The sequence below is a fragment of the Phocoena sinus genome, chromosome 10 (assembly GCF_008692025.1).
Source record: "Phocoena sinus isolate mPhoSin1 chromosome 10, mPhoSin1.pri, whole genome shotgun sequence".
Classification (NCBI taxonomy): Eukaryota; Metazoa; Chordata; class Mammalia; order Artiodactyla; family Phocoenidae; genus Phocoena; species Phocoena sinus.
In genome coordinates this window covers 69,064,677-69,092,121 of record NC_045772.1, presented here as the reverse complement: position 1 = coordinate 69,092,121, position 27,445 = coordinate 69,064,677, and the positions used below count along the sequence as shown (strand labels likewise).

General features: G+C 36.9%; 1 protein-coding gene across 2 annotated transcripts in view; it reads left to right on the top strand.

Moving 5' to 3' along the window:
• The window catches only part of TMEM117 (transmembrane protein 117), a 566,206-nt gene that overhangs the window by 69,719 nt on the left and 469,042 nt on the right, over nucleotides 1-27,445 (top strand). For both annotated transcript variants that reach the window (XM_032647238.1, XM_032647240.1), the window contains exon 3: nucleotides 25,864-25,996. In XM_032647238.1, the coding sequence (XP_032503129.1) occupies nucleotides 25,864-25,996 (133 nt within the window). The remainder of the gene's footprint in view (nucleotides 1-25,863; nucleotides 25,997-27,445) is intronic.

The following is a 27,445-nucleotide window of genomic DNA, read 5'->3' as shown; positions in this document are numbered from 1 at the left end:
AACTGGAGTCTTTGGCTCCAGTTATAATAAACCTGCCCACCTTTCCATCTTTTATTATGCTTTTATTGATTCTCTTAAAATAATGTGATCTATCCTCATTTGAACCCTATAGCCTTTTCTGGTTTCTCTGTTGTGCTTTTCCTACTTAGCTCTGTATTATTTGCATTTGTTGGTCTGCCATCTATCTATCTATCTCTGCCTAACTACCTATCTCTAGCCTAGAAGCTTGAAAAATGTAGACACATGATTTTCTTTCTGATCATTTCCCTCCAGCACATGCATGTACTCAGAGAATGTATTCAATAAATATTTGGTGGATGCATAGATGAATCAATGTGTTTTGCTCCTTTTCCAGTGCTTGGTTTCCCTTACATACAGTTTCTTATATTAAAAAATTATTGTTTGGTGGAAAGAGAAAAAGATTTGGAATCTGATAGAGCTAGATTTAGGTCCTAGACTTACTAGTTATGTAATCTTGGACAAATTATGTAATTTCACTGAGCCTTTACTTTCTCATCTGTAAATTGGGGGCAATCATACCTAGTGCTTACTGTGACATTTGAATGAGGTATTATGTGAAAGACCTTGGCAAAGAGGAAGAGTGAGTAAAAGTGTTATTTTTTCTACTCTCTCTTTCTTCCATTCTTTCTTCCTTTTTTCTCTATCATCATATATTAAATAACAATGCAAGTGTTATTTAATCATATTTTGTTATTTACATTTTGTTACTGTGCGTCTCATCTCCCCAACTAAATGTCAAGTTCCTTGAGGGAAGTAACAGTTTTCACATTCATAACAGAAGTTAACATTAGGCTCTACATAGAGAGTCGCTCAACACATATTCATTGAATAAATGAGTTTCACCTCTTTACTCAGTTGACATTCTTTCCATTCAATGACTTTCTTATATTGGCTGCTTTTCCATCTTTTCCTGTTTGGTTGCTTTCCTCTTGTTCTTCACACATCTTCCAAATGCCCGCTCTTATGCTCTTAAGGTGACCTTTCTTCGTGAACTCTACTGTACATAGTCTTAAATCTTTCTTTCTCCAAATTGCCTGCACTAGAGCACCTCTTGTCAGCAGGACCAGAAAAAAGCACAATAGGGAGTCTTTTTGTTGGATTTAACACTGAGTCAAATACATCTCACAAACTGGTTTCTCTCAACACTTCCTAGACATTCCTTTTCTTTCATGTTAGAAGACAGCATGCTTGCAATGGATTCTCTTAATAGGAAGGGCTGTACATTTAGGGATTGGAGCAGTAACTTCATTGTCTGTAAAGGTTGATTATGAATCTAATTATTTCTAATTTTTTTTTTTGCACTTAAGGACATTTTAGAAAACAAGACATGCTTGATGACATCCTGATAGTGATGGAAAACAGAGAATGCTACTGAAATTAACAAGCAGGCAAATCTAGCCTTATTTGTGCTTCTGGTTTAATTATACTTAGTGATTTAAATGTCTGTGTTTTTTATTTTTTTTAAGCAAAGTCATTACACTAAGGTGATGAATTTGGTGAATTTATGTTAGCATGACATCACCTTAATATTATGTTTCAGTTGGTCTGAAAATCATCTTTGCTTTGAGGTTTTCTTGGTTAAGCCATGTTAATTTATTAACCTTACCTTTGCCTAAATTCTTTGAATCTCCTTATTGTGACTTCAAACAACTTAGGTAGTTTATATAAGTATAAAAGTTGGAATTCATGAAAATGCTGGTTATTGTCTGGGTGGTTGCATTTTGTCTTTTTGTAGAGTATTTGGTTGTTCTAATCACTGATGTTTTTAAGTCCTTTAGGAGACCCGAGTAGGAACACCCCTCTTCTCTGCCCAAGTTCTAAATAAATTAAGAAGTAAGACAGAAATAAATATTATGGTGACCAAGATATTACCTCTATTCTGACAATGTACTGGAGAATGTAGCTTGTATCTGCAGACAAGAGGACTTCTTAACACTCACCTCCAGAATTAAGTAGGCTTCCCAGTCCCAGGCAACACTGCATGGACACACCTCCCCTGGAGGAGCACAGCAGAATTTGTCAGGCTCTCTTGGAGAAACTGGGTCTCTAGAGAAAAGATGCTAAGCTATACATGCCAGTTTTCTTCTTCCAGAATGATCAGTCAGATAAGACACTTCCCCTCTGAAGGGGAGAGAGGTGAGAAGTAATGTACCTGGTGGAGTATTTTCTACCTGGAAGGAAACAACCTGGGGTAGGGAATAGACATTCCCCAATAGTGTTAATCATCTTGTGATAATTTGGTGGTTAGAAAAAATGGTATGAACAGTTATAATGGATTTATCTTGACATATTTAATAAAAGAAATAGCCGAGATTTCAGGTAATACTTTGCATTTAAAAGCTACCTAAAAAATTTTTTTTATGTATTTGATGTGCAAATTACGGTGACATCTGGTCACACATTGGCAATTACACAAATGATTCCCAATGTGGTCCTACAATAGGTATCACTGTTTTATCTTATGTCTTAATGATAAACCACTGTAGCATCTAGCCTGTTACAATATCAATATTCATCACCACAAACACATCATAAGTTATTACTTCCCCCAGGCACCGACAAATAACTATTTCTAAGACTGTACAAGAGACTAATTCAAATGAGATTATATTTGGAAAGATTTTCCTACTGATCTCTCTGAAGCTGCTGGTTTGCATACTTGATTGAATAAAAACAAAATTTTTCTGTCATAATTTCAAGTTGGTGTACTTCAGAAATAGTCAATTCCATTTTGTACAGTCATGGAACTGCATTGAGGACAAATAGTTCTTTGAATTGAAAGTATTGAAATATACCAATATTCTAACCACAGATTTTTCATGCCCTCTCATACAGAAAATAAACGTCAGTAATATTCAACAGTGATTAGTCATAGAAGAGAAACAGTTGTGATGTTCAGGATGGGAAAGCAATTTACACTATACAAATATTAAATATTAAATTATAGCCATCAAAGCTTAGAATAAAGCTACATAAGTTAACTCTTTAATAAAATACCTATAACACAGCCTAGAAGACCATAACACTACATAAGTGTCTATTATATAAGAACTAAATAAAATAATGGATTCTGTAGGAGTAGGATTTCAAGCAAAGGTGGTACAGTAGATTCTAATGGGTTGTATACATTTATCTCTTTTCTGTAAATACAATTTGTAAATGTAGAACGTGGTGTGATTCTTTGTTTTGCTTGTTTATTCTTTTTATATCTGAGATACATTACAAATATTAGTAGATTAAAACTTGGAAGTAATATTGCCTGCATGCTCAAAGATGAAAAAATAACCCTAACATCTAAATTATAATGCATTGTTGCTCATTCAGTTTGCATAGACACTGATCATCTAAAGTAACTCCTATATTTTTTATTTTATTGGTAATATATGCATCAAAACTCTGGCTAATAGTGTATAAAATATAGTAAGAAATATGACACATTATGTGCATTACAGAAGAGATCCAAAGAAAATATCGTTTAGTGCCATTTTCTCCACAAAGGTTGCCCTTTGAAATTACTCAATTATTTCAAGGCTTTTATGCTATGATGGTTATTTCCACAGAGGTTCTTTTGCTCTGTCACCATAATGTCAAACGCTTTATTAAGGTAAAGTAAGCATTTACACTATGAATATTGTACTTTTATTTTCTATTTTGTGATCTCAGGTCTTTAATCATAAAAATCATATATCATATTAGGTTTTGGTATTTCCATGCTTCACATTCTGAAGTGGCTCCTATTAGCTTTGGGAATAATTACAGAGCCTAGAGTTATGTATTGCTGTGTAACAAATTATCCCAAAATTTAGAGGCTTAAACAACAATAAATACTTGTGATCTCACACAGTTTCTCTGGGTGAAGAATTTGGGAACAGTTTGGTTGGTTCTGCCTTGGGAATCTCTCATGAAGTTGCTGTGAATATATCAGCCAGGGCTACAGGCATGTGAAGGCTTGACTAGAGAGTTCTCTACCAAGATGGCTCTCTCAAGTGGATGGCGAGTTGGTGCTAGCTGTTGGCTGGACCCCTCAGTTCCTTACCACGTGGATTTTTTTTCATAGGGCGACTTGATTGTCCCCAAGACATGACAGCTGATTCCTCCCGAGTGAGAAATTCAAGAGAGAAACCAAGGTGGAAACTGCAGTGTCTTTCAAACTTTGTCTTGGAAGTCACTCATTGTCACTTCAACCATATTTTATTGGTCACAGGCCAGTCATAGTTCAGTGTGGGAAGATTCTACACAAGGAGTGACTAGCAAGAGGTGAAACTCAGTAGGAGCCGTCTTGGAGTTTGGCTATCACAATTTACAAATGTGTGTTTTGGTTAAAAGTATTGAATTGGGTTAGAGGATCATATTTATGTGCATAACCATTTCACTGACTCTTTGCAACCTCTAATTTCTAGCCTTCTTTAACATCTCAAACACTTATTTCTTGTAGTCCCCAGGGGCATATCATATGGGCTGATGAAGCTATATTCTGTTCTAGTGCCTTCTGTTGATGTCTAATGCCTGGAGGTGGAGTGGGGTTGAAGCTGGTTGAGGCTGGTGCCTCCATTGCTATGGCTTCATGTTTTAACCTACTCTGTTTGAGATCCATGCCTATGCTGTGGTTTCCAAGCACTCCCCAAATTATAAGCTCTCAAGCTGCTAAAATAAAGATGAACTCCATGAAATCCTTCTTATTTTAAATTTGTACCAGTTTCCACCCAAAAAAGTTTCTGTTTGCATCTCTGAATTATATACTTTATTCCTAAGTACCCAAAGAGTATGCTTCTATGTCTCACAGGGCTCAGACCTTGATCCACAGGCTGAGCTTTACCGTAATATGTACCACTGTGCTTTAGAAACGGTGTTGTCTTGCCTGTTTCATTTTATACTCAGCTAGAATATCTCAAGAAAATAAAGTATTTAAATTATTAGGAATTTTTCTTTTCAGTTCATCAGACCTGTCTGAATCCCAGCTTTAGGCTCTAACCAGCCATCTGCCACAATCTGCACAACATGGCATGTGTTAAACATATGTATCCCCAGTACTTTTAGTAGCTGTGTAAATAATATTCGTTGGAAAAATATTGAACTTAGAAGATTGTTAACCTATATGCTCATTAAATATATGTTGAGAAAAATCCAGATTTGGTTCTGTATGTCTTGGAATTATTCATTGCAAACATCTGTCAAGGTATCTTTGGTACTTTAATGGAATAATTAAACTCAAAATGGGCAGTGTGAAACTCAGGAGAAGCACCCTGGCATATCCTTCCCAAATACGGATAATTGATTTTCCTACATTTTATGTAAAGTGCTATGTAACTGTAGATTCAACACTCTTCTTCCCTCTTCCAACCAGCTGCATCTACTAAGCTCCTATCCTGAAGAATTTCAGGAACTGTAGTGCTTAAATTCTTCTGAGAAGTTTTTTTTCATAAGCTATGGAATATGTCTGAGAAAACAAATAACAACATCTGAATTTCAGATTTAAATTAATATTAGCCATCATCGTCAATATCTACTCTTTTAAATAGACATTTTAATGAATTATAAAATCCTAGAGGAAAGAGTTTTTGAAAGATTGAAATTGTGTTACTTAAATGTTTAAAAGAACTCCATTATCAAATCGTCTAGGCATGATATTCTCTTTATAAAAAGATGTTTGAACTACTGAAGAACTTTTTAGTACTTTTAGAATAATTCAAGTTTTATGCTTCTTTAATCAGTTTTGGCAAGTTGAATATTTTTCAAGAAATTTGTTCATTTTGGATCCCTGTTGTGTTTGTGGTTATGTACCTTTTTCATTTCTAGTACTTTTTATTGCCTTCTCCCTTTTTTCTTCATCAATCTAGTAAGACATCTGTGTGTTTTATTAAACTTAAATTTTTTTGGCTTTGTTGATTCTTTGTATTTTATTTTTACCTTCAATTTAAGTAATAATTGTTCTTGTCTTTAACATCACCTTACAAGTTTATTCTTTTTTCCTTAAGTTGGATATTTAGTTTATAGATGTTCAGGCTTTCTTTTTTTTTTTTTTTTTTTTTGCTGTACGAGTGCCTCTCACTGTTGCGGCCTCTCCCATTGTGGAGCACAGGCTCCGGATGCGCAGGCTCAGAGGCCATGGCTCACGGGCCAGCCACTTCGCGGCATGTGGGATCTTCCTGGACCAGGGCACAAACCCGTGTCCCCTGCATCGGCAGGCGGACTCTCAACCACTGCGCCACCAGGGAAGCCCAGGCTTTCTTTTTTAACATAAGCAATAGATTACTAAATTTCCCATTTTGTAATGCTTTCTTTTTTATTCTATATATTTGATATGGAATATTTTTAAAATTGTTCAACTCTAAATATTTCTGTTAAAATTTTTGTTTTATGCATGAATTGTTTTGAAATACGTTTTAAAATTTCTGAACTGTGAGATATAAAAATCACTAACTTTTTGTTATTGATTGCTAACTGTATTTTGTCTGGAAATGTGGTCTGTGTGATATCTGATCTTTGAATTTTGCTGAGATTTCTTTCGTAACATAATACATGGTTAATGTGTAAAATTTTCAATGCATGTTTGAAGAGAATATGTATTCTCTAATTGCTATATGGAGGGTTCAATATAAGTCCATTAAATCACGTTTTAATTTTATTATTCAAATATTCGATTTCTTTGTTAAAGTTTGTTGTCTGCATGACCTATCAATAAATAGCAGAGGGATGTTAAAACCTCACACTATGATAGTGGGTTTCTTAATTTCTCCCTCTAGTTCTATCAGACTTTATTTATATATTTTGACTCTATCTCATTTGATGCATTGTGCCAACTTGAAGATCATTGTATCTACCTGGAGAATTTAATGTTTGTCATTATGTAGTAATTCTCTTCGTTCCTAATATTATTTTCTCACTTAAAATCTATTTGTCTAGAATTCATACCCATTCTAGCTTTCTTTTGGTTAGTTTTGTCTGATATATACTTTTACACCCTATTACTTCCAACCTTACTGTATTCTTGCACATTTCTCTTGCAAACACACATCTTTGATTTTGTTTTTCTGTCAGTTTTCTATCTTCTATCTAACAATTATTGTACTATGTAAGATCAACATATTACATTTATATTACCATCTGATTCTCCCACTTTTTTGTGTGTTTTCTATTACATAGTTTTTTCTTCTTTCTTTACTTTTTTGGGAAGGGGGGATGAGGGTGATTGTATTTTGTTCATTTGTTTGTTTCTTTCACTTTTCTATCCCTCCTCTACCTCTCCATTTGGTTTATAATTTATGCTTTTCCATTTGGTTTATAATTTATGCTTTCAATACCTATTCTTTTAGTGGCTATCCTTGAAATATCACTGTTTCAAGTTAAATTTAAAAACCTAGCAACTGTACAGCTAATCAATGTCTTAGTCTTCTCCCGTATGATAAAAATTCTTAAAACATTTTAACTAAGGTCAATGTTTTCTTAGTTACATGGGATTGTTGTTGAGTATTCTGGTTTATTTTTATTTTTTATCAATTTATTTATTTTTGGCTACATTGGGTCTTCATTGCTGCACGGGCTTTGTTGTGCAAAGGGTTGTGGTGAGCAGGGGCTACTCTTCATTGTGGTGCACGGGCTTCTCACTGTGGTGGCTTCTCTTGTTGCAGAGCAGGGGCCCTAGGTAGGTGCGTGGGCTTCAGTATGTGGCATGCGGGCTCAGTAGTTGTGGCTCGCAGGCTCAGTAGTTGTGGCACACAGGCTTAGTTGCTCCGCGGCATGTGGGATCTTCCCGGACCAGGGCTCAAACCCGTGTCCCCTGCGTTGGCAGGTGGATTCTTAACCACTGCACCACTAGGGAAGTCCTCTGGTTCTCTTTTTAGCCCCATAAAGTAGACAATAACATTTTTATTATTTTATACAAACAGTGTTTGTTTAGATTTGATGCGTGTTGATCAGTTTATTTTTTCACCATTCTTTCTTGTCTCAGATATTTCTTTTGAGGTCATTTCTGGAGTCAGGTTCATTTTCCTTGAAGTACAACCTTTAGAAGTTTTTTGAAGGTATATAGAAGATATACTCTCTCAATTTTTATTTTTCCTTCAGTTTTTAAATCCTTGTGACAATTGTCTTTCAATTACAATTTTTAGTCCATTTGTACTTATGTAATTACGAATGTATGCATGTTTGAATCTATCATTTTGCTACAGACTAGCTTTTGATTTGTCTAATATTTTCTAAGTTCTTTTTTTCCTCCTCTTTGCTCTCCTTTGGATAAATAAAATATTTTTGTATTTTATTTTTTCCCACCCTATTTCTTTGTTGGTTATACATACTTTTATTCTTTCAGTGATCACCCTAGAGCAGTGGTCCCCAACCTTTTTGGCACAAGGGACTGGTTTTATGGAAGACAGTTTTTCCATGGACTGGGGGGTGGGGGATGGTTCAGGATGATTCAAGCACATTACATTTATTGTGCGCTTTATTTCTATTATTATTACATTGTAATATATAATGAAATAATTATACAACTCGCCATAATTGTAATATATAATGAAATAATTATACAACTCACCATAATGCAGAATCAGTGGGAGCCCTGAGCTTGTTTTCCTGCAACTAGATGGTCCCATCTGGGGGTGATGGAGACAGTGACACCCGACGTGTGTTGCTTATGTCCAGTCTACTCCGTAAGATGCAGCTTAATTGTCACTTGCCACTCACTGATAGGGTTTTGATATGAGTCTTCGACTTATTGATTTATTATGGTCTCTGTGAGTCAAACCTCTCTGCTAATGATAATCTGTATTTGCAGCCGCTCCCCAGCGCTAGCGTCACCGCCTCAGCTCCACCTCAGATCATCAGGCATTAGATTCTCATAAGGAGCACGCAGACTAGATCCCTCGCATGCGCAGTTCACAGTACGGTTCGCTTTCCTATGAGAATCTAATGCCGCCGCTCATCTGACAGGAGGCGGAGCTCAGGCAGTAATGTGAGCGGTGGGGAGTGGCTGTAAATACAGATGAAGCTTCGTCTGCTTGCCCATCTCTCACCTCCTGCTGTGCGGCCCATTCCTAACAGGTCACGGACCAGTACCGGTCCATCACCTGGGGGTTGGGGAACCCTGCCCTAGAGAGTAAAACACATCACTGACTTAATCAGAGTCTACCTTTAATTAATATTGCCAATACTTTACAAGACCTTTATAGCTTTTAACTCCATTTACTCCCTATTTTTGTCATAACTTAAATTCCACATATGTGTTAAACCAAAAAGATAATATAATTATTGTTTTATTTTAAAACAACTTTATCAAGGTATAATTGGCATACAATAAAGTACATATATTTAAGTATAATTGGCATACAATAAAGTACCTATATTTAAGTGTATAGTTTTGACATATGTATACATCTGTGAAACCATCACCACAATCAAGATTAAAGTTTCTCCATGAGCTTTTGTAATCCCTTTCTCTTATCCCTTCAAACCTCCAGGCAACCACTGTTCTGCTTAGTTTGCATTTTCTAGAAATTTATATAAGTGTAATCATATAGTATGTACATATGTAACTGCTGTTAAATTTGTCTATTGGTTATTAATTTCAGTTATTATTTTTTAGTTTAGACTGTCCAGTTGATTTCAAAAAATATATTCCAGTTCTTTGATAAAATTCATAATCTTTTAATCTATTTCTTGAACATATTAATTATAGTTATTTTGACTTCTATGTACATCATTAATGAGTTTATATTATCTATTTTTTTCTATTGGGTTTTCAGTAATTTTTCTTGTCCTGTGTGCTTATTTTTTTTTAATTGAATATTAAGGATAATATGTGAAGAATTACAGAGATTCATGATGATATAATCTTTCCCAGGGAAAATTTAATTTTCTTCTGGAATGCAGGTAGAAAATGAGTTTCAGGCTTTGTTTGGGCTAGTCTGTTTCTGGTTTGTCCTCACTGTTGTGTTATAGCCCTTAATGTACCACATCTGAAATCCTAGACTTCATTCAGAGTTCCTGGTGTATCCTGAATTGGTGTATCCTGAATTCCAATTTTTGTTTCCTCAACATCATGAGACTGCTAAAACCTATGCTTAGGGTTTTTCTCTTAGTTATTCTTTGCTTGGTATTACCTCTCACCTACATAGTTTAGGTGTCAGCAAATACTCTATAGGAAGTTGTGTTAGAATTTTGGGCTTACTTTCGGAGTTTCCCTTTTTCTGGTAGTTCGTCCCTTGTGTCCTTGTGGCATTGGTAGCCCAGAATTTCAATTTCTGTCTCTCTCACCCAGTGAAACTGCCTCAAATTATAAGCCACAGTTTTCCATATGGTCTCTGAAAATCAGCAAATCTCCCAAGGGGAAAAAGCAGCAATAAATGAGAACTTATCTAAATGCATTTTTCTTTCAGGGATCTTGGCCTTCAATCTTGGCTGCCTTGTTTGCTCTTTGGTGCCTTCAAATAGCTGCCTTTGTTACAATAGACACTTTTGCTAGGTTGACAGTTATTTCCTCTCAGCACTTTGAAACACTGTTTTATGACATCCATTGTTACTGTTAGGATATCTTCTATGGGTATGGTTGTTGTTACTTTGAAGAAATCTGCCTTTACTGACTGATTTTAAGATCTTCTCTTTTTACATAAGTGAGCCCTCCAATTACTCCAGTTTACTTCTTGGAGAGAATTTCCTGGCTTCAATGCAGGAAGAGGGAAATCAGGCAGAGCCTGATGTCTCCTTGAATTGAAGAGATGGAGTTTGGTGTGTGGGGAGGCCAAGACAGCTAGATTTCACAGGGCAGAATACTGGAGAGGAGAGAGGAACACAGCGAAATAACTCCAAAGATTTTTCAGATCTCCCTTGAGTCTTCAATTGAGTCATGATCAGCATATGCATGTGAGAAAACCACCCAAGGTGCCACTCAAAAGGAGCAGGGGTAAAGTCCTTGGCTCTCACACAGGGCCAGGAATAGTTTGTGTCTCCACAAGTCAGAGAGGAAAAATCTGGAATTTATGGTGCATCAGGTAGAGTACTCAGAACGATGGTAGTGGGACAAAATTAGCCCTAGGTTAAAGGCTTCTTTGATCCTACTAACAAAGTCTAAAAGCAAGACTCAATAGGATCAAACTGTTTACAAGTAATTTAAATGCATCTCAGAACAAAACTCAAAAATACTAATAGGAATACAGAAATATCTAGCACCCAAGAAGATGAAAATTGATAATGTCTGGAATTCATTAAAAACTTATCAGGCATGCAAAAATGCAGGAATATATGACCCATGATGGAAGAAAAATTAATCAATAGAACAAAGCCAGAAATGACACTGTTGACATAATTAGTAGACAAAGATATCAGAAATTATTACTGTAATTCATATGCTGAAGAAGGTAGAGAAATGCTAACATGTGTTGAGACAGCAGATTTTAAATGCTTCATATTTGGTAATTCCAATATCTGAAGTCCTTGTATGGTCTAAATATTTTATTTGCTGTTTTTGTCAACTCTCACTCATAGTAACATTTCTTTTTGTGTTTGGCGAGTATTAATTTTGAACTAATACTTTAATAATATAATCTGTGGGAATTCTGAGGATTTAAATTAGGCTTGTTTTCTTCTAGAATGTATTTGGGTTTGCCAAGTTTGGAATTCAGGAGACACTATTCTTTTAGGACAACTTTAGACTCTTTGGAGAATTGTGATTTACTGTGGAGACTCAGGTTCAGTTCCTAATATGCAGTATCTCCAGGTTTAGTTTTATTTCATTTTCTTAGTGCTCTTATGGGCCTTTGGCCCTAAAGTAACCCTAAATTTTAAATTTGCTCACTAGTACCCTTTAAATTTTAGCTTACTATACTTCTTGCTTCCTGCTCCTTTGCAATACACGAAAATGTACATTTGTTGTATTTTCACAATTATATTTATATTATATTTACATTATATTTATAGTATATAACACTTGCCAGGCACATAGTAGGTGTTCAACAAATGTGTAAAATGAATATTTTTATTGTGAAAATATTACCAACAAAATTAAGAATTTTCCATATAAGCTACTATCATAAACATCAAAATCTGTTTTTGCTTTCGAGTATGCCTTGTAATTTTTTTCTTGATAACTGGACATGATGTACCAGGTATACATAGGCCTTTAGTAATATGGTGGTAAGATGTGGGGGAAGAGGAGGCATTCTATAGTCCTATGATTAGGCCTCAGTGTTTTAGTGAGCCTATGCCTCTGGACTGTGGACTGACACGTGCTTCTTAGTTCCCCCACGGTTCTCTAAGGTGGGAGAGGATGGCTAGAGAGGCTAGAGTTGGGTATTTCTTTTCCTCCAGATCACTTAGGTTCTGATTGAAATTCAGCAAGTTAGGTCTGGTGAAGTAACTTCTCCTGAGGGCAGTCCTTGTTAAGAAGAATAGATTCCATATAGGGGCAGGACAGGAATAAAGACACAGACGTAGAGAATGGGCTTGAGGACACAGGGAGGGGGAAGGGTAAGCTGGGATGAAGTGAGAGAGTAGTAATATACACTACCAAATGTAAAATAGATAGCTAGTGGGAAGCAGCTGCATAGCACAGGGAGATCAGCTCAGTACTTTGTGTCCCCCTAGAGGGGTGGGATAGGGAGGGTGGGAGAGAGATGCAAGAGGGAGGGGATATGGGGATATATGTATACATATAGCTGATTCACTTTGTTATACAGCAGAGACTAACATACCATTGTAAAGCAATAATTAAAAAAAAAAAAAGAAGAATAGAGTGTTCTGGCACATTTTAAAATGAGCCCCCCTCCTACCCCTCCTATGGCTAGGTTTCTCTGGAGTTTTTAACCTTAAGTTTTGTACACACTAAGCCCCCCAGCAATTCGTTAATTACAGTTCAAGTCTTCCTATGCCAGCACCGGTTCCCAAGGCAGTTTTTTTTCCTGAGTTTCTGCTGTAGTCAGCTGTGACTCCCTGTATTTGCCTGTCTGCCTCTCTAATCATGGGGGCAATGGTTTGACCTCACCTCTGTTACAGAAAAGTTATTGATTTATTAGAAAAGTTATTGATTTTTCAGTCTGTTCATATATATGCAGAACTTGGAAACTGTTATGAATTTTTAATATCTTTATTTAGTAAATCTATAAATGGAATGGGTAGAGAAAACAACAAGTTTGCAAATTCAAGGAACCAGTCTGAGTTAGAGGACTTGTGGAAAGCTGTGAATGAAAGCGAAGTTCAGGATAGCAGGAAGGAGTCATGTATACATGGATACAGATGATAGGATACTGGAAATGTGGGTGACATGACAGAATTTTGGCCTGGTTTTGCCTTCCCAGTATTTACGGTTGTGGGAGGACCAGTCCCTCCTGTCCCATCTCCACCTGTGATCAGGGAGCTAGTGTCCAAACCTTGTGATTGATCAGGATTGCTTGAAACCATGGATCAGCCTTCAAGGGATTAGTTTTGACAACTTAACCTTTCTTTTTCAGTTGGATCAGTAGAATGCCCAACACGGCATAAAAACCTATTTTAAAAGTATAAGTATTATTATTTTTCAAAGCTGGTATCCATATAATAATGATGATATAAAAATTTCATAATAATAGTGATGATACTAATGTGTAAAAACAGGAAGCTCTACTTTCTATCCCATCGCCCATTTCAAAATACAAAATTGTGATAATAACAACCTGTATCATTTCCAAAAATATTTTATTTTTTACTTTTTTTTTGACGGGTTTTGACTCCAAAAATGCTGTTTAATATGATTCCACTTAGTAGATACCTAGAAAGAAAGAACAAATAGATTTCATCAAAATGATAGACTATTACAATATTACATGTGTGCATGAATTAAGTGTGCTGCTAAATCTTATCTTACAATCTTATCTTAGGCTACAAGCTAAGATGTAATGTTAATTTAATATTCATTTTATTCAATAGCTCCTTTCTCCTTAAAAGGAAAAGTAACAGATAATAATAAGTGAGTGCCTTTTATTTCCTTTTGGAGTTATGTTTTTTCCTCTTGAGCAATAATAAGCATTTTAAATCAATTAATTCTAAGAATGATCTAGTGGAAAGAGCCATATTATAATAGTAAAATATAATATTTGGACTTTCTCAATGAAACGGAAGATTTATTCCTGTTTTTCCTGTGGAGAATAATTTATGTCAATATTTGTTTATTTAGTGGATACATATTTTACTCAAAATTATTGTAATACATACATTTTTAAAAATTGACATTAAACCCTAGATCTGAAAATACTATAACTTTTGCTGTTTCTAACTGTGGTCTTATTTTCCTTTCTTTCTAGAACCTTTTGAAATACATATTATAATGCATATTTTTAGTATCATATGCAATTATATTTCAATTCTCCATATTTGATTTTCTGTCAGACTCAGTGAATCACAAACATTTTCTGTGTAAGCACCTACTTCTAAAAAGGGATGATAACCATCTGTTCAATGTTTTTAAATTCTCTTTGTACACCGAAATAACAAGATTTGATCTGAATATTAATGAAATGGGGCCCTTATGGTACAAAAGTTTCATCATTTTATACTTATTATATAAAGCCATGTTTGTCTAACTAGAATATCCTTCATCCCTAATGATATTCTGGTGTGTTTTGTTAGATAATTTTCTTTGTTGGTGTCCCATCCGTGGAATAATTCTCTTATTTTAGTTACTTTTATTGACATTTTAAAATTAGTAAATCTTAAAAAATATCATGTTCTTATCAACTATACATTTATACAAATCAGTCATGAATTCTTCATATACTTATTTTAGTCTGATTGGAAGTAAAGTTCAATTAATTTTCAAGTGCTCTGATCCAATTTCACTTTATACTTTACTATTCTAGATATAAGAAATAGGGCATATCAATTGTCACATATTCTAATATTTAAAATGTTAAATATTAACTTTAAAGAATCTTGTCAGTGTGTTACTTTGGGTTCATTTTATATATTAGGCATATGATGACAGATAAGACATAAGAAAGAATACTGTTTCTCATAACGGGTAAGACTAATTTCTTTTTTTTTAAACTAAAAGTCTTTTGAGTTAGCAGACTTTGAGCTAGTCTCTCACCAATACAACAAACCCTACAATCCTCAAATTTGACTGGATCATAAAAATCATGTAATCCAACCCATTACACTTGGCTTCAGTAGCACCCATTCCTCCTTGTTTGCCCTGAAGGGAACTTACTACCTCCTGAGAGAATCGATCCTATAAGCTCTTCTGATGATTACTCCAATTATGAAATATTTACCAGTGAGGATGATTTTGTAGAGGAGCTCATCTCTGACTTACATTTTAAGGCCCACAGGAAATATAGGTGTTAGTTGAGTGATGGGAGAAGAAGAGTATCCCAGGCAGAGGGTCAGCATGAACATAGGAAACTGCAACCTGTTTAGTGTTTATGCAACTAGAGTGAAAGGTAGGGAGTGGTGAGAGAGGAGAGGTAAACGTGGGTCAAGTCAAGCCTTGTATCCCATGATAAGGAACTTTAATTTTATACTGTAGGAGAAGAGTGATCATTGAAAGATTTAAAGTGAAGGGATGATGTGACCGTATTTATATTTTAGTTAGATTTATTGGGGGTGGATTGAGATGGGAAAAGAGGCTGGAGTAAGGAAGACCAGTTCGGTTGTTGCAACAGTCCCATTTAAGAGACAATGGGAATCCAAATTATGGGAGAAGAGCATGCATGGAAGTTTATAAAATAATAAGACTGTTGATTGAAATGGAAGGTGTGTAGAAATCAAGAATCAAGAATGAATTCAACCTTTAGTTATTTTGAAAATGATAAGATGGCAAAGTTAGAAGTAGGGGTGGATTTAGGGACGGAAAAGGTCAGATTGGAGATGTGGGTATACTGTGTGTTGGGACGAGAGGTGGAAATTTTGAATTCTTTTTTGTATACTGAGTTTGAATTGGCAGTAGGACATCGAGGAGGACAGTGGGTAGGTGGCTCTTCCAGTCTGAAGATCAGGAGGAAAAGTCTATGCTGGAGATATTGGGTGTTAAACCCACAGAGTGAGTGAGACTGTTACCGAACCCAGCTCCAGCTGCTCGCGGCTTGAAAGCCAGTTCTTGAGAGACAAGGAAAGGTTGCTTTATTTTGGAGGGTGGCAACCAGGGGGTAGGGCAGATGCCTGTCCAAAGGCCAACTCCCCCCTTGACAATCAGGGGGCAAGAGATTTTATAGACAGAGGGAGGGGGCTACATGCAGAAACAATATAGTCAGCTCTGACAGTCATCTTGAAATTGGTCATCAGTGGTTTGACCAGCGTCACCTTGGTTGTTTTAAGTACAGTTAATCTTTAGTTCCAGGGTTTGTTCCTATTTCTTTGAGGCCAGTTCTTGGAATTGTGGCAGCTTATGTCATGGCTTCAATTTCATGGCTTCAATTTGGTCATCATGTAGTTATACTCCTCCACTTGGTGGGGGCTTCAGTATCTGCAAAACAGCTCATAGGATATGGCTCAGAATATTATCTATAGACCTTAAGAAGGAACTAAAGGTCCTTGACTATGCTTAATGATTAAACTATTGTTATTTGGTCTCCTTTGACTGTTTTCCTTTGTTTCTGCATTTTCTCACTTCTCTGATTAACTTTTTTTTTTTATGGCTGTGTTGGGTCTTCATTGCTGTGCGTGGACTTTCTCTAGTTGTGGCGAGTGGGGGCTACTTGTTGCGGTGTGCAGGCTTCTCATTGCGGTGGCTTCTCTTTGTTGTGGAGCACGGGCTGTAGGCGCATGGGCTTCAGTAGTTGCAGCACGTGGGTTCAGTAGTTGTGTCTCACGGGTTCTAGAGCACAGGCTCAGTAGTTGTGGCACGTGGGCTTAGTTGCTCCATGGCATGTGGGATCTTCCCGGACCAGTGCTCGAACCCGTGTTCCCTGTATTGGCAGGCAGATTGCTTTTTTTTTTTTTTTTTTGCGGTATGCGGGTCTCTCACTGTTGTGGCCTCTCCTGCTGCGGAGCACAGGCTCCGGACGTGCAGGCTCAGCGGCCGTGGCTCACGGGCCTAGTCGCTCCACGGCATGTGGGATCTTCCCTGGCAGGCAGATTCTTAACCACTGCGCCACCAGGGAAGCCTCTCTGATTAAACTTATTCTCTGGCTAAAGTTTTTCCACAGACAAAAGGCAGGCTGAGGACACGGGGGGCGGGCAAGGACCATAGGGTCCTGCTCCATTTCAAGACCATGTAGTGGTATGACAAGGAGAAAGACTGAGGGCAGACCATGAGGAACATTATTGTTTATGTGACAAGCAGAATAGATGCCCCCCAAAGTGATAAGAATAAACAAAGTGGAAAAAGCACAAGGAGTATTTGGTGTTAGGGAAGCCAAAGAAGTAGAGTGTCAAAAAGGACAGAGTGGATACTGCAGTGTCAGATGCAGCCGAAATGTCCTGTAAGTTAAAGGCCAGTATATTTCTATTGCGTTTGGCAATGGTGGGGGCCATTAACATTTGCCAGAACCATTTCAATAGAGTGTCTGCATTGCAAGTAAGATATCAGTGAGTGCGGCTGATGGAGATTACTCTCTCTTGAAGTCTGGATGAGAAGGGAAGTTGAATGGATGGTAGTTCAAGGATATGAGGTCAAGAAAGCCTTGTTTATAGGATGGACTTAAGAGGCTTTAGAGGCAGAGGGAAGAGAACCCGGAGAGTGGGAGAGATTGGAAACACAAAGGAGAGAAAGAATGGATGATGAAGCAAGGCACCAAGAGAGAGGAGGGTATGTTTTTAAAAAGGCACACATGGTGTCTTTTGCAGGAGGAGCACAAAGAAAAACAGAAGAAGAAAGTAAGAATAACAGAGAAAGTAGATAAGTGGATGAATGTGAGTGGGAAGAAGGTTGAAGGAAATCATATTTAGTAGTAGCAATGTTTTCTTGAGGTTGAGACGAAGGTCATATTCTGAGAGTGAAAGAGGCTTAGTAGGAGTTTTGAGATGAAATTTGAAATGGATGTATTAATGTGCAGTGCTGTGGCAGCAGCTGAAGTTGGGGATCGTGATTATGTAGTAGCTTATCAACCCATTTGTGTAGCTTTTTCCACAGAAGTTTACTGAAATTGGAGAAAACAAATTGTAGCTCGGAATCAGAATTGGGGTTTTGAAGGGCAAGTATAAAATAAACCTGGGGTGCACAAGAAACAAGGGTGCTGCAGAAAAGAAGGTCTGATAAGGACACAGGAGCTTCATGCTGAGTAGGAGGGAATAGATCTCAGGAGGTAGTTAATTTATGGGGAGAAAATGAGGAGGAGGTGAAGCTTGAAGAACTGCAGTGCTCACAGGGCTCACAGGGCGGGTGCGGTAGGCACCAGATTTACAAAGACAGAGGGCTTTTAGTCATACAGTGGAATATTGTTTGTTTGTGTGTCCCTTCCTTTTTAATCTATTGGGCAAATATTTATTTATTTAAGACGCTCTATGTGTCAGTGCCATGGGGACACCAGTGGTGAGGAAGACAAATATGGCCTCACCGTGTTGCAGGTTGTAGACAGGTGTGGTGCACGCTCAGTAGACAGCAAACTAGACAGTCTTGGGCATTAGGTCTTTGAGATTGAGTGGTCTGAGTGATGACTACATCACTGCCAACAAGATGTGTTTTCCTGCATATTTTACTTGTAGAATTTTTCTTTTGGAGGACAGGTCTTAATTTTCCTTCTAGAATCTGCCCATCAGTATTTCATCCAATATAAATAGTTTACCATGTGTTTTGCTGAGTACTAGGGACGTAAAAAAAAAAAAGAAGTAAAGATTCCACATGGGCTATTTTTAAACCCATTTTTTCTTACCTTCTCAGGGCCTTTTATTCACTGGTCATGTTGTATCTGGTAAGACAATGCTAACTACAGTAATAAAACCCTACAAAACATAGAATTGACTACATCTCAATTGAATTTCTCACTCACTTAAACCCCAAACATGGCAGGCACCTCTGTTCCAAGCAGTGATTCAAGGACCCAGGGACCTTTCATCTTAGGGCTCTACATTTTTCAACTTGTTTGCCATACTTGCCTTGCATTTGCGGGTCAATGTAGCGCTAGGGAACTAATTTCCTCTGGCTGTAGGAGTGGAGCATGTGACATAGACTTAGTTAATCATTGCTTTTCATAACTCTGGCTATGGTGATTGGTTCAGGACCCAAACAAGCCCAAGTGGAGTTAATCACATGACTTTTCAAGAAATGCTAGGGCAAAAGCAGTATGCTTTCCTCCCCAAACGAAAATGAAGACACATTCATCAGGATTGCTACAGTCATTTTAGGGTTACAACGAGTACATATGAATGTGCTGGAGGAGCTGGCTGAGATGGGACCCCACCCTGAAGGAACAGAGCTGGAAAATGCAGATAAATTAAACCTTGGTCATATTGTCTGAGTGCTGGATGAAGCCTTTCTTGAAGTCATATTATTGTTTAGTTAAACTAAATCTACATTAGTTTCTAAACATTTATAGTAAGGAGAAAACTATTTTTTGTTCAGGGAACAAATATCCTTGTTAGGAAATATGAGAAGCCTATAGACTTATAGTTTAAGCTGGTATTAGTTTTTTGTTTGTTTTATTTTTGTTTTTTAATTTAAAAATGATACTTACTTATATCTTTTGTAACACCATTTTCAGAGCACATCTGAAGTCCAAGTGTTCTGTAGTGATTAAAAGCAAGGGTTTGGAACAATTGTTTTTGTTATTTGCAACAGAAAATATTCTTACTGGTATGTTAAATGCCTGCTATGCTGATTTTGACTGCTTTTTGACCCCAACAAATTAAATATATTCCTTTAACTAACTGCAGATTACATTTGTTTCTTATGTATATCTATGTATACATTAAGTAGTTGCATGTACACATTATGTATACATTATAATCGGCTGCATCATATGTAGGATATTTTGCAGCAGAAGACTTAATGGATAGTAGTGTTAACTTCAGTTTAGCGTCCTCTTGAGGAAAATGCCTGCTTTCATATTTCCTGGTCAGGGTAGTATGTGTAATGCCATACTTTTCCCTCTAAATTAAATAAATCTTGCTTGGACTTCCCACTCATTAAGGTGAACAGAGAGTACAAAATTCGTAATATTTTATTTAGATCATCTTTTTTATATCTAAAGTTTAAAGCAGTCCCAGGGCTTATAGGGGTCCTGGAAACAAATCCTTGAGTCTGCATTTACCTGTCTTCCCCTCTCCCATTGCTGCTTGGGTGATGGTCTTCTGCCTCTTCTTTAGCACAATGGTGCCATCTAAGAGAGTGTAGGTTTGCAACCTCAGGGACTTCCTGGGTGAAATCTTAAACTGGCCCCGTTCTTGGAGGGAAAGGACAGACCAAAGAATGAGGCAGACTGCTCCAGATTGGTAGGTTTAGCAAGCAAATGAACTTATGTATGAGGCTTGTCTTGAGTGGCCGCAAGACAAGTAGATCTCTATACTTGCCCACCAGGGTCAAAAGTTTATACAGAGGCCTTAACTGGGTTCGTCACATATTCTGTGCAGATGGTCTCAATAACACATTGCTCTCTCAAGACTGTCTTCTTGAAAACGGTCCCACTGGGGGTGCGGTGGGCAGAATGTACATTCCAAGGCCAGGGGAGGGGGTGAGGAACCTCTGATTGCCCAGGTCCAACTCCTGGGTCAGCCAGCTGTCACGTCCTCTCGATGACCTCCACCATCCTAACCAGGTCACTGTGTTCCTAACGAAGGTGGGTGGCTGCTCTATTGGCTCCTTCCTTTGGGGTCAGTTCAGTCTCCTTACCTGAATTCCAAGGCCATGACCCTTGATACTTTGGCCTTCACCAGCATCCATGGAATCAAACCCAAATGAGGTTCTGTCACCTTGGAGGCCAAAATCTTTGTATCCTCAGTGAATCTAGACACCCTCACCCTATTTAATCTTGCCTTAACAACTTCCCAGGAGTACATTAATCTCTTCCCTGGAAGCACAAACACTTCTACTCCTTCTCCTCTGAGATAGTTTAGTTTATTTCTTTGTTCAAGGCCTCTTTGTGAAAATTATGCCTGAAGAAAAGGAACCCAGAACCTAGCATAAAAGTCTGGCTGTGAGGTACAAAGGAAATGTTCCTTTCTATTATTTTGCTGATGAGGACACAGCAGCAAAAAAGCCAAGAAACCAAGTAGGCTCTCCATAATTCTCTTACACTCATCTACCTCTGTCTTCCACCGTATATGTGAGCTCATCATATATTTTTTTTTTTTTTTTTTTTTTTTTTTGCGGTACACAGGCCTCTCACCGCTGTGGCCTCGCCCGTTGCGGAGCACAGGCTCCGGACGCGCAGGCCCAGCGGCCATGGCTCACGGGCCCAGCCACTCCGCGGCATGTGGGATCTTCCCGTACCGGGGCACGAACCCGTGTCCCCTGCATCGGCAGGCGGACTCTCAACCACTGCGCCACCAGGGAAGCCCATCATCATATATTTTAAAATATGCTTTTAGGTCATTATCCTTGTTAGAATCTTATGACATCTTAGTGGTTCTAAACCTACTGTATCTCCAGGAAAGATTCTGAGGTTCTAGGCTATTTCAGTTTACTTTAATCAACATTCGTAACAATTAATCCCTGTGCCCTCCAACCCTAACCTCCAACACAGATATAGGCTTGTGTACCACCTTGATGCTTCGGATTGTTTTAAGATTTGTTTTCCAATTACCTTGACCATATCAAAGATTATAGTCCATACAGTGCAAGACAGATTTTATTAGTAACATAAACATACACTCAGATTTACAAATATATCTATGATTAAAATAAAAGTCGTTATCACCTTGTCAGAAATATACCCCTCCTAGTGATGTCTTTTACCTCTGTTGACCTATGAAGACTGTTTTCACTCAGTTATCTCCTGAAACTCCTCTAAAGTGTTAAAAAAAACTCTGAATTCTGTGACCTATAGGAAAGGTGGCGTATAACTTATTGTCCAAACCAGTGCACTTCAGAAAGGAAGGGGGCACTATTAATAATTATTCTAGGACAACAGTTATAAGCCACTGTTGTCCCAGGGAAACCAAATATATGGTCACACTGCAGGGGAGGAGATAGTGCATTTTCATGTGACATCCTGGGGTAACTCTGAGGTTCCTAGTTTGATTAGATTGCATGGGGAGTCAGCTGATGGCCATCTGTGTATACAGCTTTCTATCATTAGGATGGACACTCAATGAGTTAAGTTGAAGTAACTTATGGGAAAAATTTTTAATGTGATTTGACTCAACATTTGGGTCACACCAGTTCTGGCCTTAATATATTTTATTGTGTGTTTCAAGTGAATTGCAAGCCGTGTTAACGTGCCATTTCGTTCTAATGACTCTAATGACTGAAATTAGTGCCAGGCAATGAGTTTGGCGATGACAGCATAAATGGTACTGTCACATTTCTCATTTTACTAACTCTGTATTATTTCAGCCATGTACAGTTAACCCACTGTATTTTATTTGCAAAGCACTCTTAAGTCACCAGCATTATTATCTGACTTTTAAAATACATCCATTAGTGAATTTTTTGACATATGCATATGTTAAGAAAGAAATTCGCATTTAAATTTTCCAAGAGCTCTAATTGCTGGTCTTAGTATTTCTTCAATATCAACTGCTGAATTAAATAAATAGGTCAAGGCTGAAGGACTTGCAGCAAAGGGAACATTGAGTCAAATCAGTCTAAAATAAGATCACATTTTCATTAAATATCCAAATGATGGTTGACTTTGAACACTTCCTACCCTGCTCACAGCTATATCTCCAGCACCTAGAACCACAGCTGGCATGTAAGCACACATTTAATATTTGCTCAATAAGCACACATTAAATATTTGTTCAAAGAATAAATAATATTCTCTACAGCTTGCTTTAAGATATTCGTGGCATGGGTTTTTTACTCTCAAGCATTCTGTGTTAAATATCTATTTATAATATTCCTGTCAATGTGTTGTGTGGAGACTTGCAAATCCCTGGCTTTCTATAATTATTGATTCAGTTAATCAACAAGTTCTGTAAGGCTGTAATTTGCAGCGTTAGTATCCTTTGCTTCAGTAGAACATTTTCCACATTCTTCTTTCAGTTATAATTCACATTCCCCCTGACTTTCAGATTTGTCCTTTGCTTCTCTTGTGCAGGCCAAGAAACCAGATAATGTAACCAAATCCGTTTTTGCTCCATTTAAAGTTTTATCTAGGGTAGTGTTTCTGTGAGTCTGGTTTCCAAATGAAATCTGAAGTGCTATTTTAATGAAAGAAAGGGACAAGGGAAAATTAGTAGTTAAATCTTAAAAGATGATTTCTTTTAAGATTACTGTAGGTAATCTTAAGGCTACTGAGGTAGCCTACGTGAGAGCTACTATCTGTCCCTAGAGAGACCATTTGCAGATGGAAATATACATATTTTCCCCATACCTTTAACATATCATCAAAAAAAGGGAATATTTTCTCTAGTGAGAAATTTTATTGTTAAGGTTTCAGGCCTACCCTATTTGAATTGTAGTTCCTATATGTGAATCATCTCCTTTATCATTATTTAGATAAACTTTCTCTTAGGAGAAGCCAGGGTGACCTATGTTTATTTTTTTCTTAATCCTGTTTTTTTTTTTTTTTAATCTTTCTCACCTTTCAGGATACTAGTGCTCTCAGTTCTCTTTATCATAAATCAAAATATTTATCTGGACTGATTATGATACTAGTAATTTTTACTTTAGTGTTCATCTTAATACATTTTCCTCTTTGAAGTATTTGCATTTTAACATTCTTTTTTTCTTTTTTTATTGAAGTATAAAGTATAGTTGATGTACAGTATTATATGTTACAATATTATACATTGTTTCACAATGTTTAAAGGTTATACTCCACTTATAGTTATTATAAAATATTGGCCCTATTCCCTGTGGTTTACAATATATCCTTGTAGCTTATTTTATACACAATAGTTTGTACCTCTTAATCCCATACCCCTGTATTTCCCCTCCTCTTTCCTTCTCCTCATTGGTAACCACTAGTTTGTTCTCTATATCTGAGTCTGCTTTTTTGTTGTTGTTATATTCACTACGTTGTTTTAGTTTTTAGATTCCATATATAAGTGACATCATACAGTATTTCTCTTTCTGTCTGACTTATTTCACTTAGCATAATACCCTCTGAGTCCATCCATGTTGTTGCAAATGGCAAAATTTCATTCTTTTATGTGGCTGAGTAGTATTCCATTGTGTATATACACCACATCTTCTTTATCCATTCATCTGTTGATGGACACTTGCTTCAGTATCTTGGCAATTGTAAGTAATGCTGCTATGAATATTGGGGTGAATGTATCATTTTGAATTAGGGTTTTTGTGGGTTTTTTTTTTTTTGATATATACCCAAGAGTGGAATTGCTGGGTCATGTGGTAGTTCTGTTTTTAGTTTTTTGAGGAACCTCCATACTATTTTCCACAGTGGCTGCACCAATTTACATTCCCACCAATACTGTACAAGTGTTCCCTTTTCTCTGCATCCTCACCAACATTTGTTATTCGTGTTCTTTTTGATGATAGCCATTGTGACAGATGTGAGATGATATCTCATTGTGGTTTTGATTTGCATTTCCCTGATGATTAGTGATGTTGAGCATCTTTTCATGTTCCTGTTGGCCATCTGCATGTCCTCTTCGGAAAAATGTTTATTCAGGCCTTCCACCCACTTTTTAATCAGGTTGTTTGTGTTTTTTTGATGTTGAGTTGTATGAGCTGTTTATATATTTTGGGTGTTAACTCATTGTCCGTCATATCATTTGCAAATATTTTCTCCCATCCGGTAGGTTGTCTTTTCGTTTTGTTGATGGTTACCTTTGCTGTGCAAAAACTTTTAAGCTTAATTAGGTCCCATTTGTTTATTTTTGCTTTTATTTCCTTTGCTTTAGGAGACAGATCCAAAACAATATTGCTACAATTTTATGTCAAAGAGTGTTCTGCCTGTGTTTTCCTCTATGAGTTTTAGGGTTTCCAGTCCTACATTTTGAACTTTAATCCATTTTGAGTTTATTTTTATATATGGTGTGAGAGACTGTTCTAATTTCATTCTTTTACATGTAGCTGTCCAGTTTTCCCAAGCACCACTTATTGAAGAGACTGTCTTTTCTCCATTGTATATTCTTACCTCCTTTGTCATAGATTAATTGACCATCCTTTCCAATTTTAGCCATTGTCTTTATAAATGGAATTTTAGGTATTATGTTTTGCTAGGAGCCGTACCAACACCATAACACATGCACACGCCACCAGGCCCCACACACCCCACAGACTTGGGCACCAGCCTGTATGTGGTTATGGATATTTTAGCTAAGAGTAAGGCTAAGCCTTCTGTCTCTTATGACAGAGACTTTATTTTTACTGTTCATGTTTGCATGTACCTTTAACAACTGGATCTTCTTATAAGTGAAGTATGACTTGGTTTTATCATCTGGCCAGTATTGGGAATGGGTCTATGGAAGCAAGAGGGAATTATATGGAATTTATGCAACATCGTTACCATTTGCCTTACTTAAGTAGTTTCAGTAAATGAACCAAAAACATATTTGTGAAATAAAAAGTAGCAGGTAATAGTGTCCTAATTAATTTGTTTTCATCACAGCCTAGTGAATGATGTCTGTATACCAGATTCTCATACTAGTATTGTTTGCTCTAGGATGATGATATGGAGGTTGTCTTGGACTTCACCATTTACGTACAAAAGAGCAAAAAGGACATTAGATAGTGGTTTCACCTGTAAGACAAGTGCTAGGGCAAAGGCTTCAGAGTATTTGTGAGATAATAGAGATTCACTAAAATAAAGCAAAGCTGTATGGATTTTGAGTTACAGTGTACACTGATTTCCAATAATATTTATATTGCAGGTCAGTTGCTTCGGTTAAAAATGTTTCGAGAGGATCATGGATCGTGGATGACAATGTTCTTCAGCACAATTCTCTTTCTCTTCATATTTTCTCACATATACAACACGATTCTTCTAATGGATGGGAACATGGGGTAGGTTGTCTTTCCCCTTTCTACTGTGGTGAGTGTTATATTTGAAACTTGTAAGAATTCAATAATTTTTTAGTTTGTAGTAACCTAAATCTTCGTTACAAATATTCTACCCTAATAGGGATAATCTGTGCATTTTTCTTGAGACATTTAGAGTCTTTTATCCAAGAAGCTTATCGCACTTTGCAATACTTATATAGTGTTCCTTATTCTTTAGGTCTTCTCTGTGGAGTAGTCTGAGAGCAGGTAGTAATTTCATTATAGTGACAGAGAGTATGAGAATCAGGAAATCTTCTTGACTTGTTTATAATCACACAATCAGTAGAACTGTCCTAAGATGTAGCTCTCCAGGTTTGCAATTACATTGCTCTACAATGCGTGGCTAAATAAAAGTGTTTGATACTGGTGGCATTTTTTTTTTTAAACTCTCTTGGCAGTTCCAACAGAGAGAGCTTTGTTATAAATGGGCCTTTTTAAAAGTGGGCCACCCTGTATTAAGTCCAAGGTTGTAATCTATACTTATCAAATCACTAATCAAATCACCATGGCATGAAGGTGTGCTAACAAGTAGATTGTAGATTTTTTTTTTAACTTTCTCCAGTTCTTGGTTTGCTCTTTACAAGTTTTAAGGGCAGAATGTAAGGAGAATACCTTAACTTACAGCTTTAAGAATTAGATTAGTGACAATAAGAAACCACTTTAGATACTTGTTGTACACTGAAGTAGTTCCTCTAGAAGGTTTTGATCTATCCTCTCCAATAGATTGGAAAGCTAGCTCGTATCCTTTTCTTCTAAATGTAGGCCAGGCAAGACTGCTGGCCAGTTCCACGGTGCAATTATTTTGATGTTATGTATAGATTTTGTCCACCACTGTTCAGTGCTGAGAGGGATAACTCAATTAAAATTTTATTGTTTTCTTCCCACCATTAAAGAGATGAATAGTAAAAGAAAAGCAGGTACTTCACCTGCTTTTTATACTTTATATTGCAGGTTTATACTTTAGTCCATACTAACAAGTGGTAAATTCAAGAATGTGATTGCAGATCAAATATCCAGGCTTTAGGAAGTTATTAAAATGCTTTGTCTGTAATTATTTCTTGGGCTTCAAATGACGCCATTCCTACTGGGTCTATTTTTAAATGGTGGAGTTACAGATTCTAACCCATGGCTAGTCAGAATAAGCCTCAGCCTTAGAACAGTGCCTGTATAATGGAACCAGGTAATGGTGTGTTCCTGGATTTATCTAACACAATCAAAAGTCTCTCTGAGAGGAACTGTGCATTCTCAGCCCTGGGACCAGAAGAGGAAGTGATCCATGTAAAACTTACTCTTTTTAAGCTGTTGCTGGAAATAAAATGTTAAATAGTATATGTACATAAAATATATCCTTTGCTCTGAAGTTGACTTTTCATCTAATTCTACTTTTTTTTTAATATGGAGCTAATGAGGTCT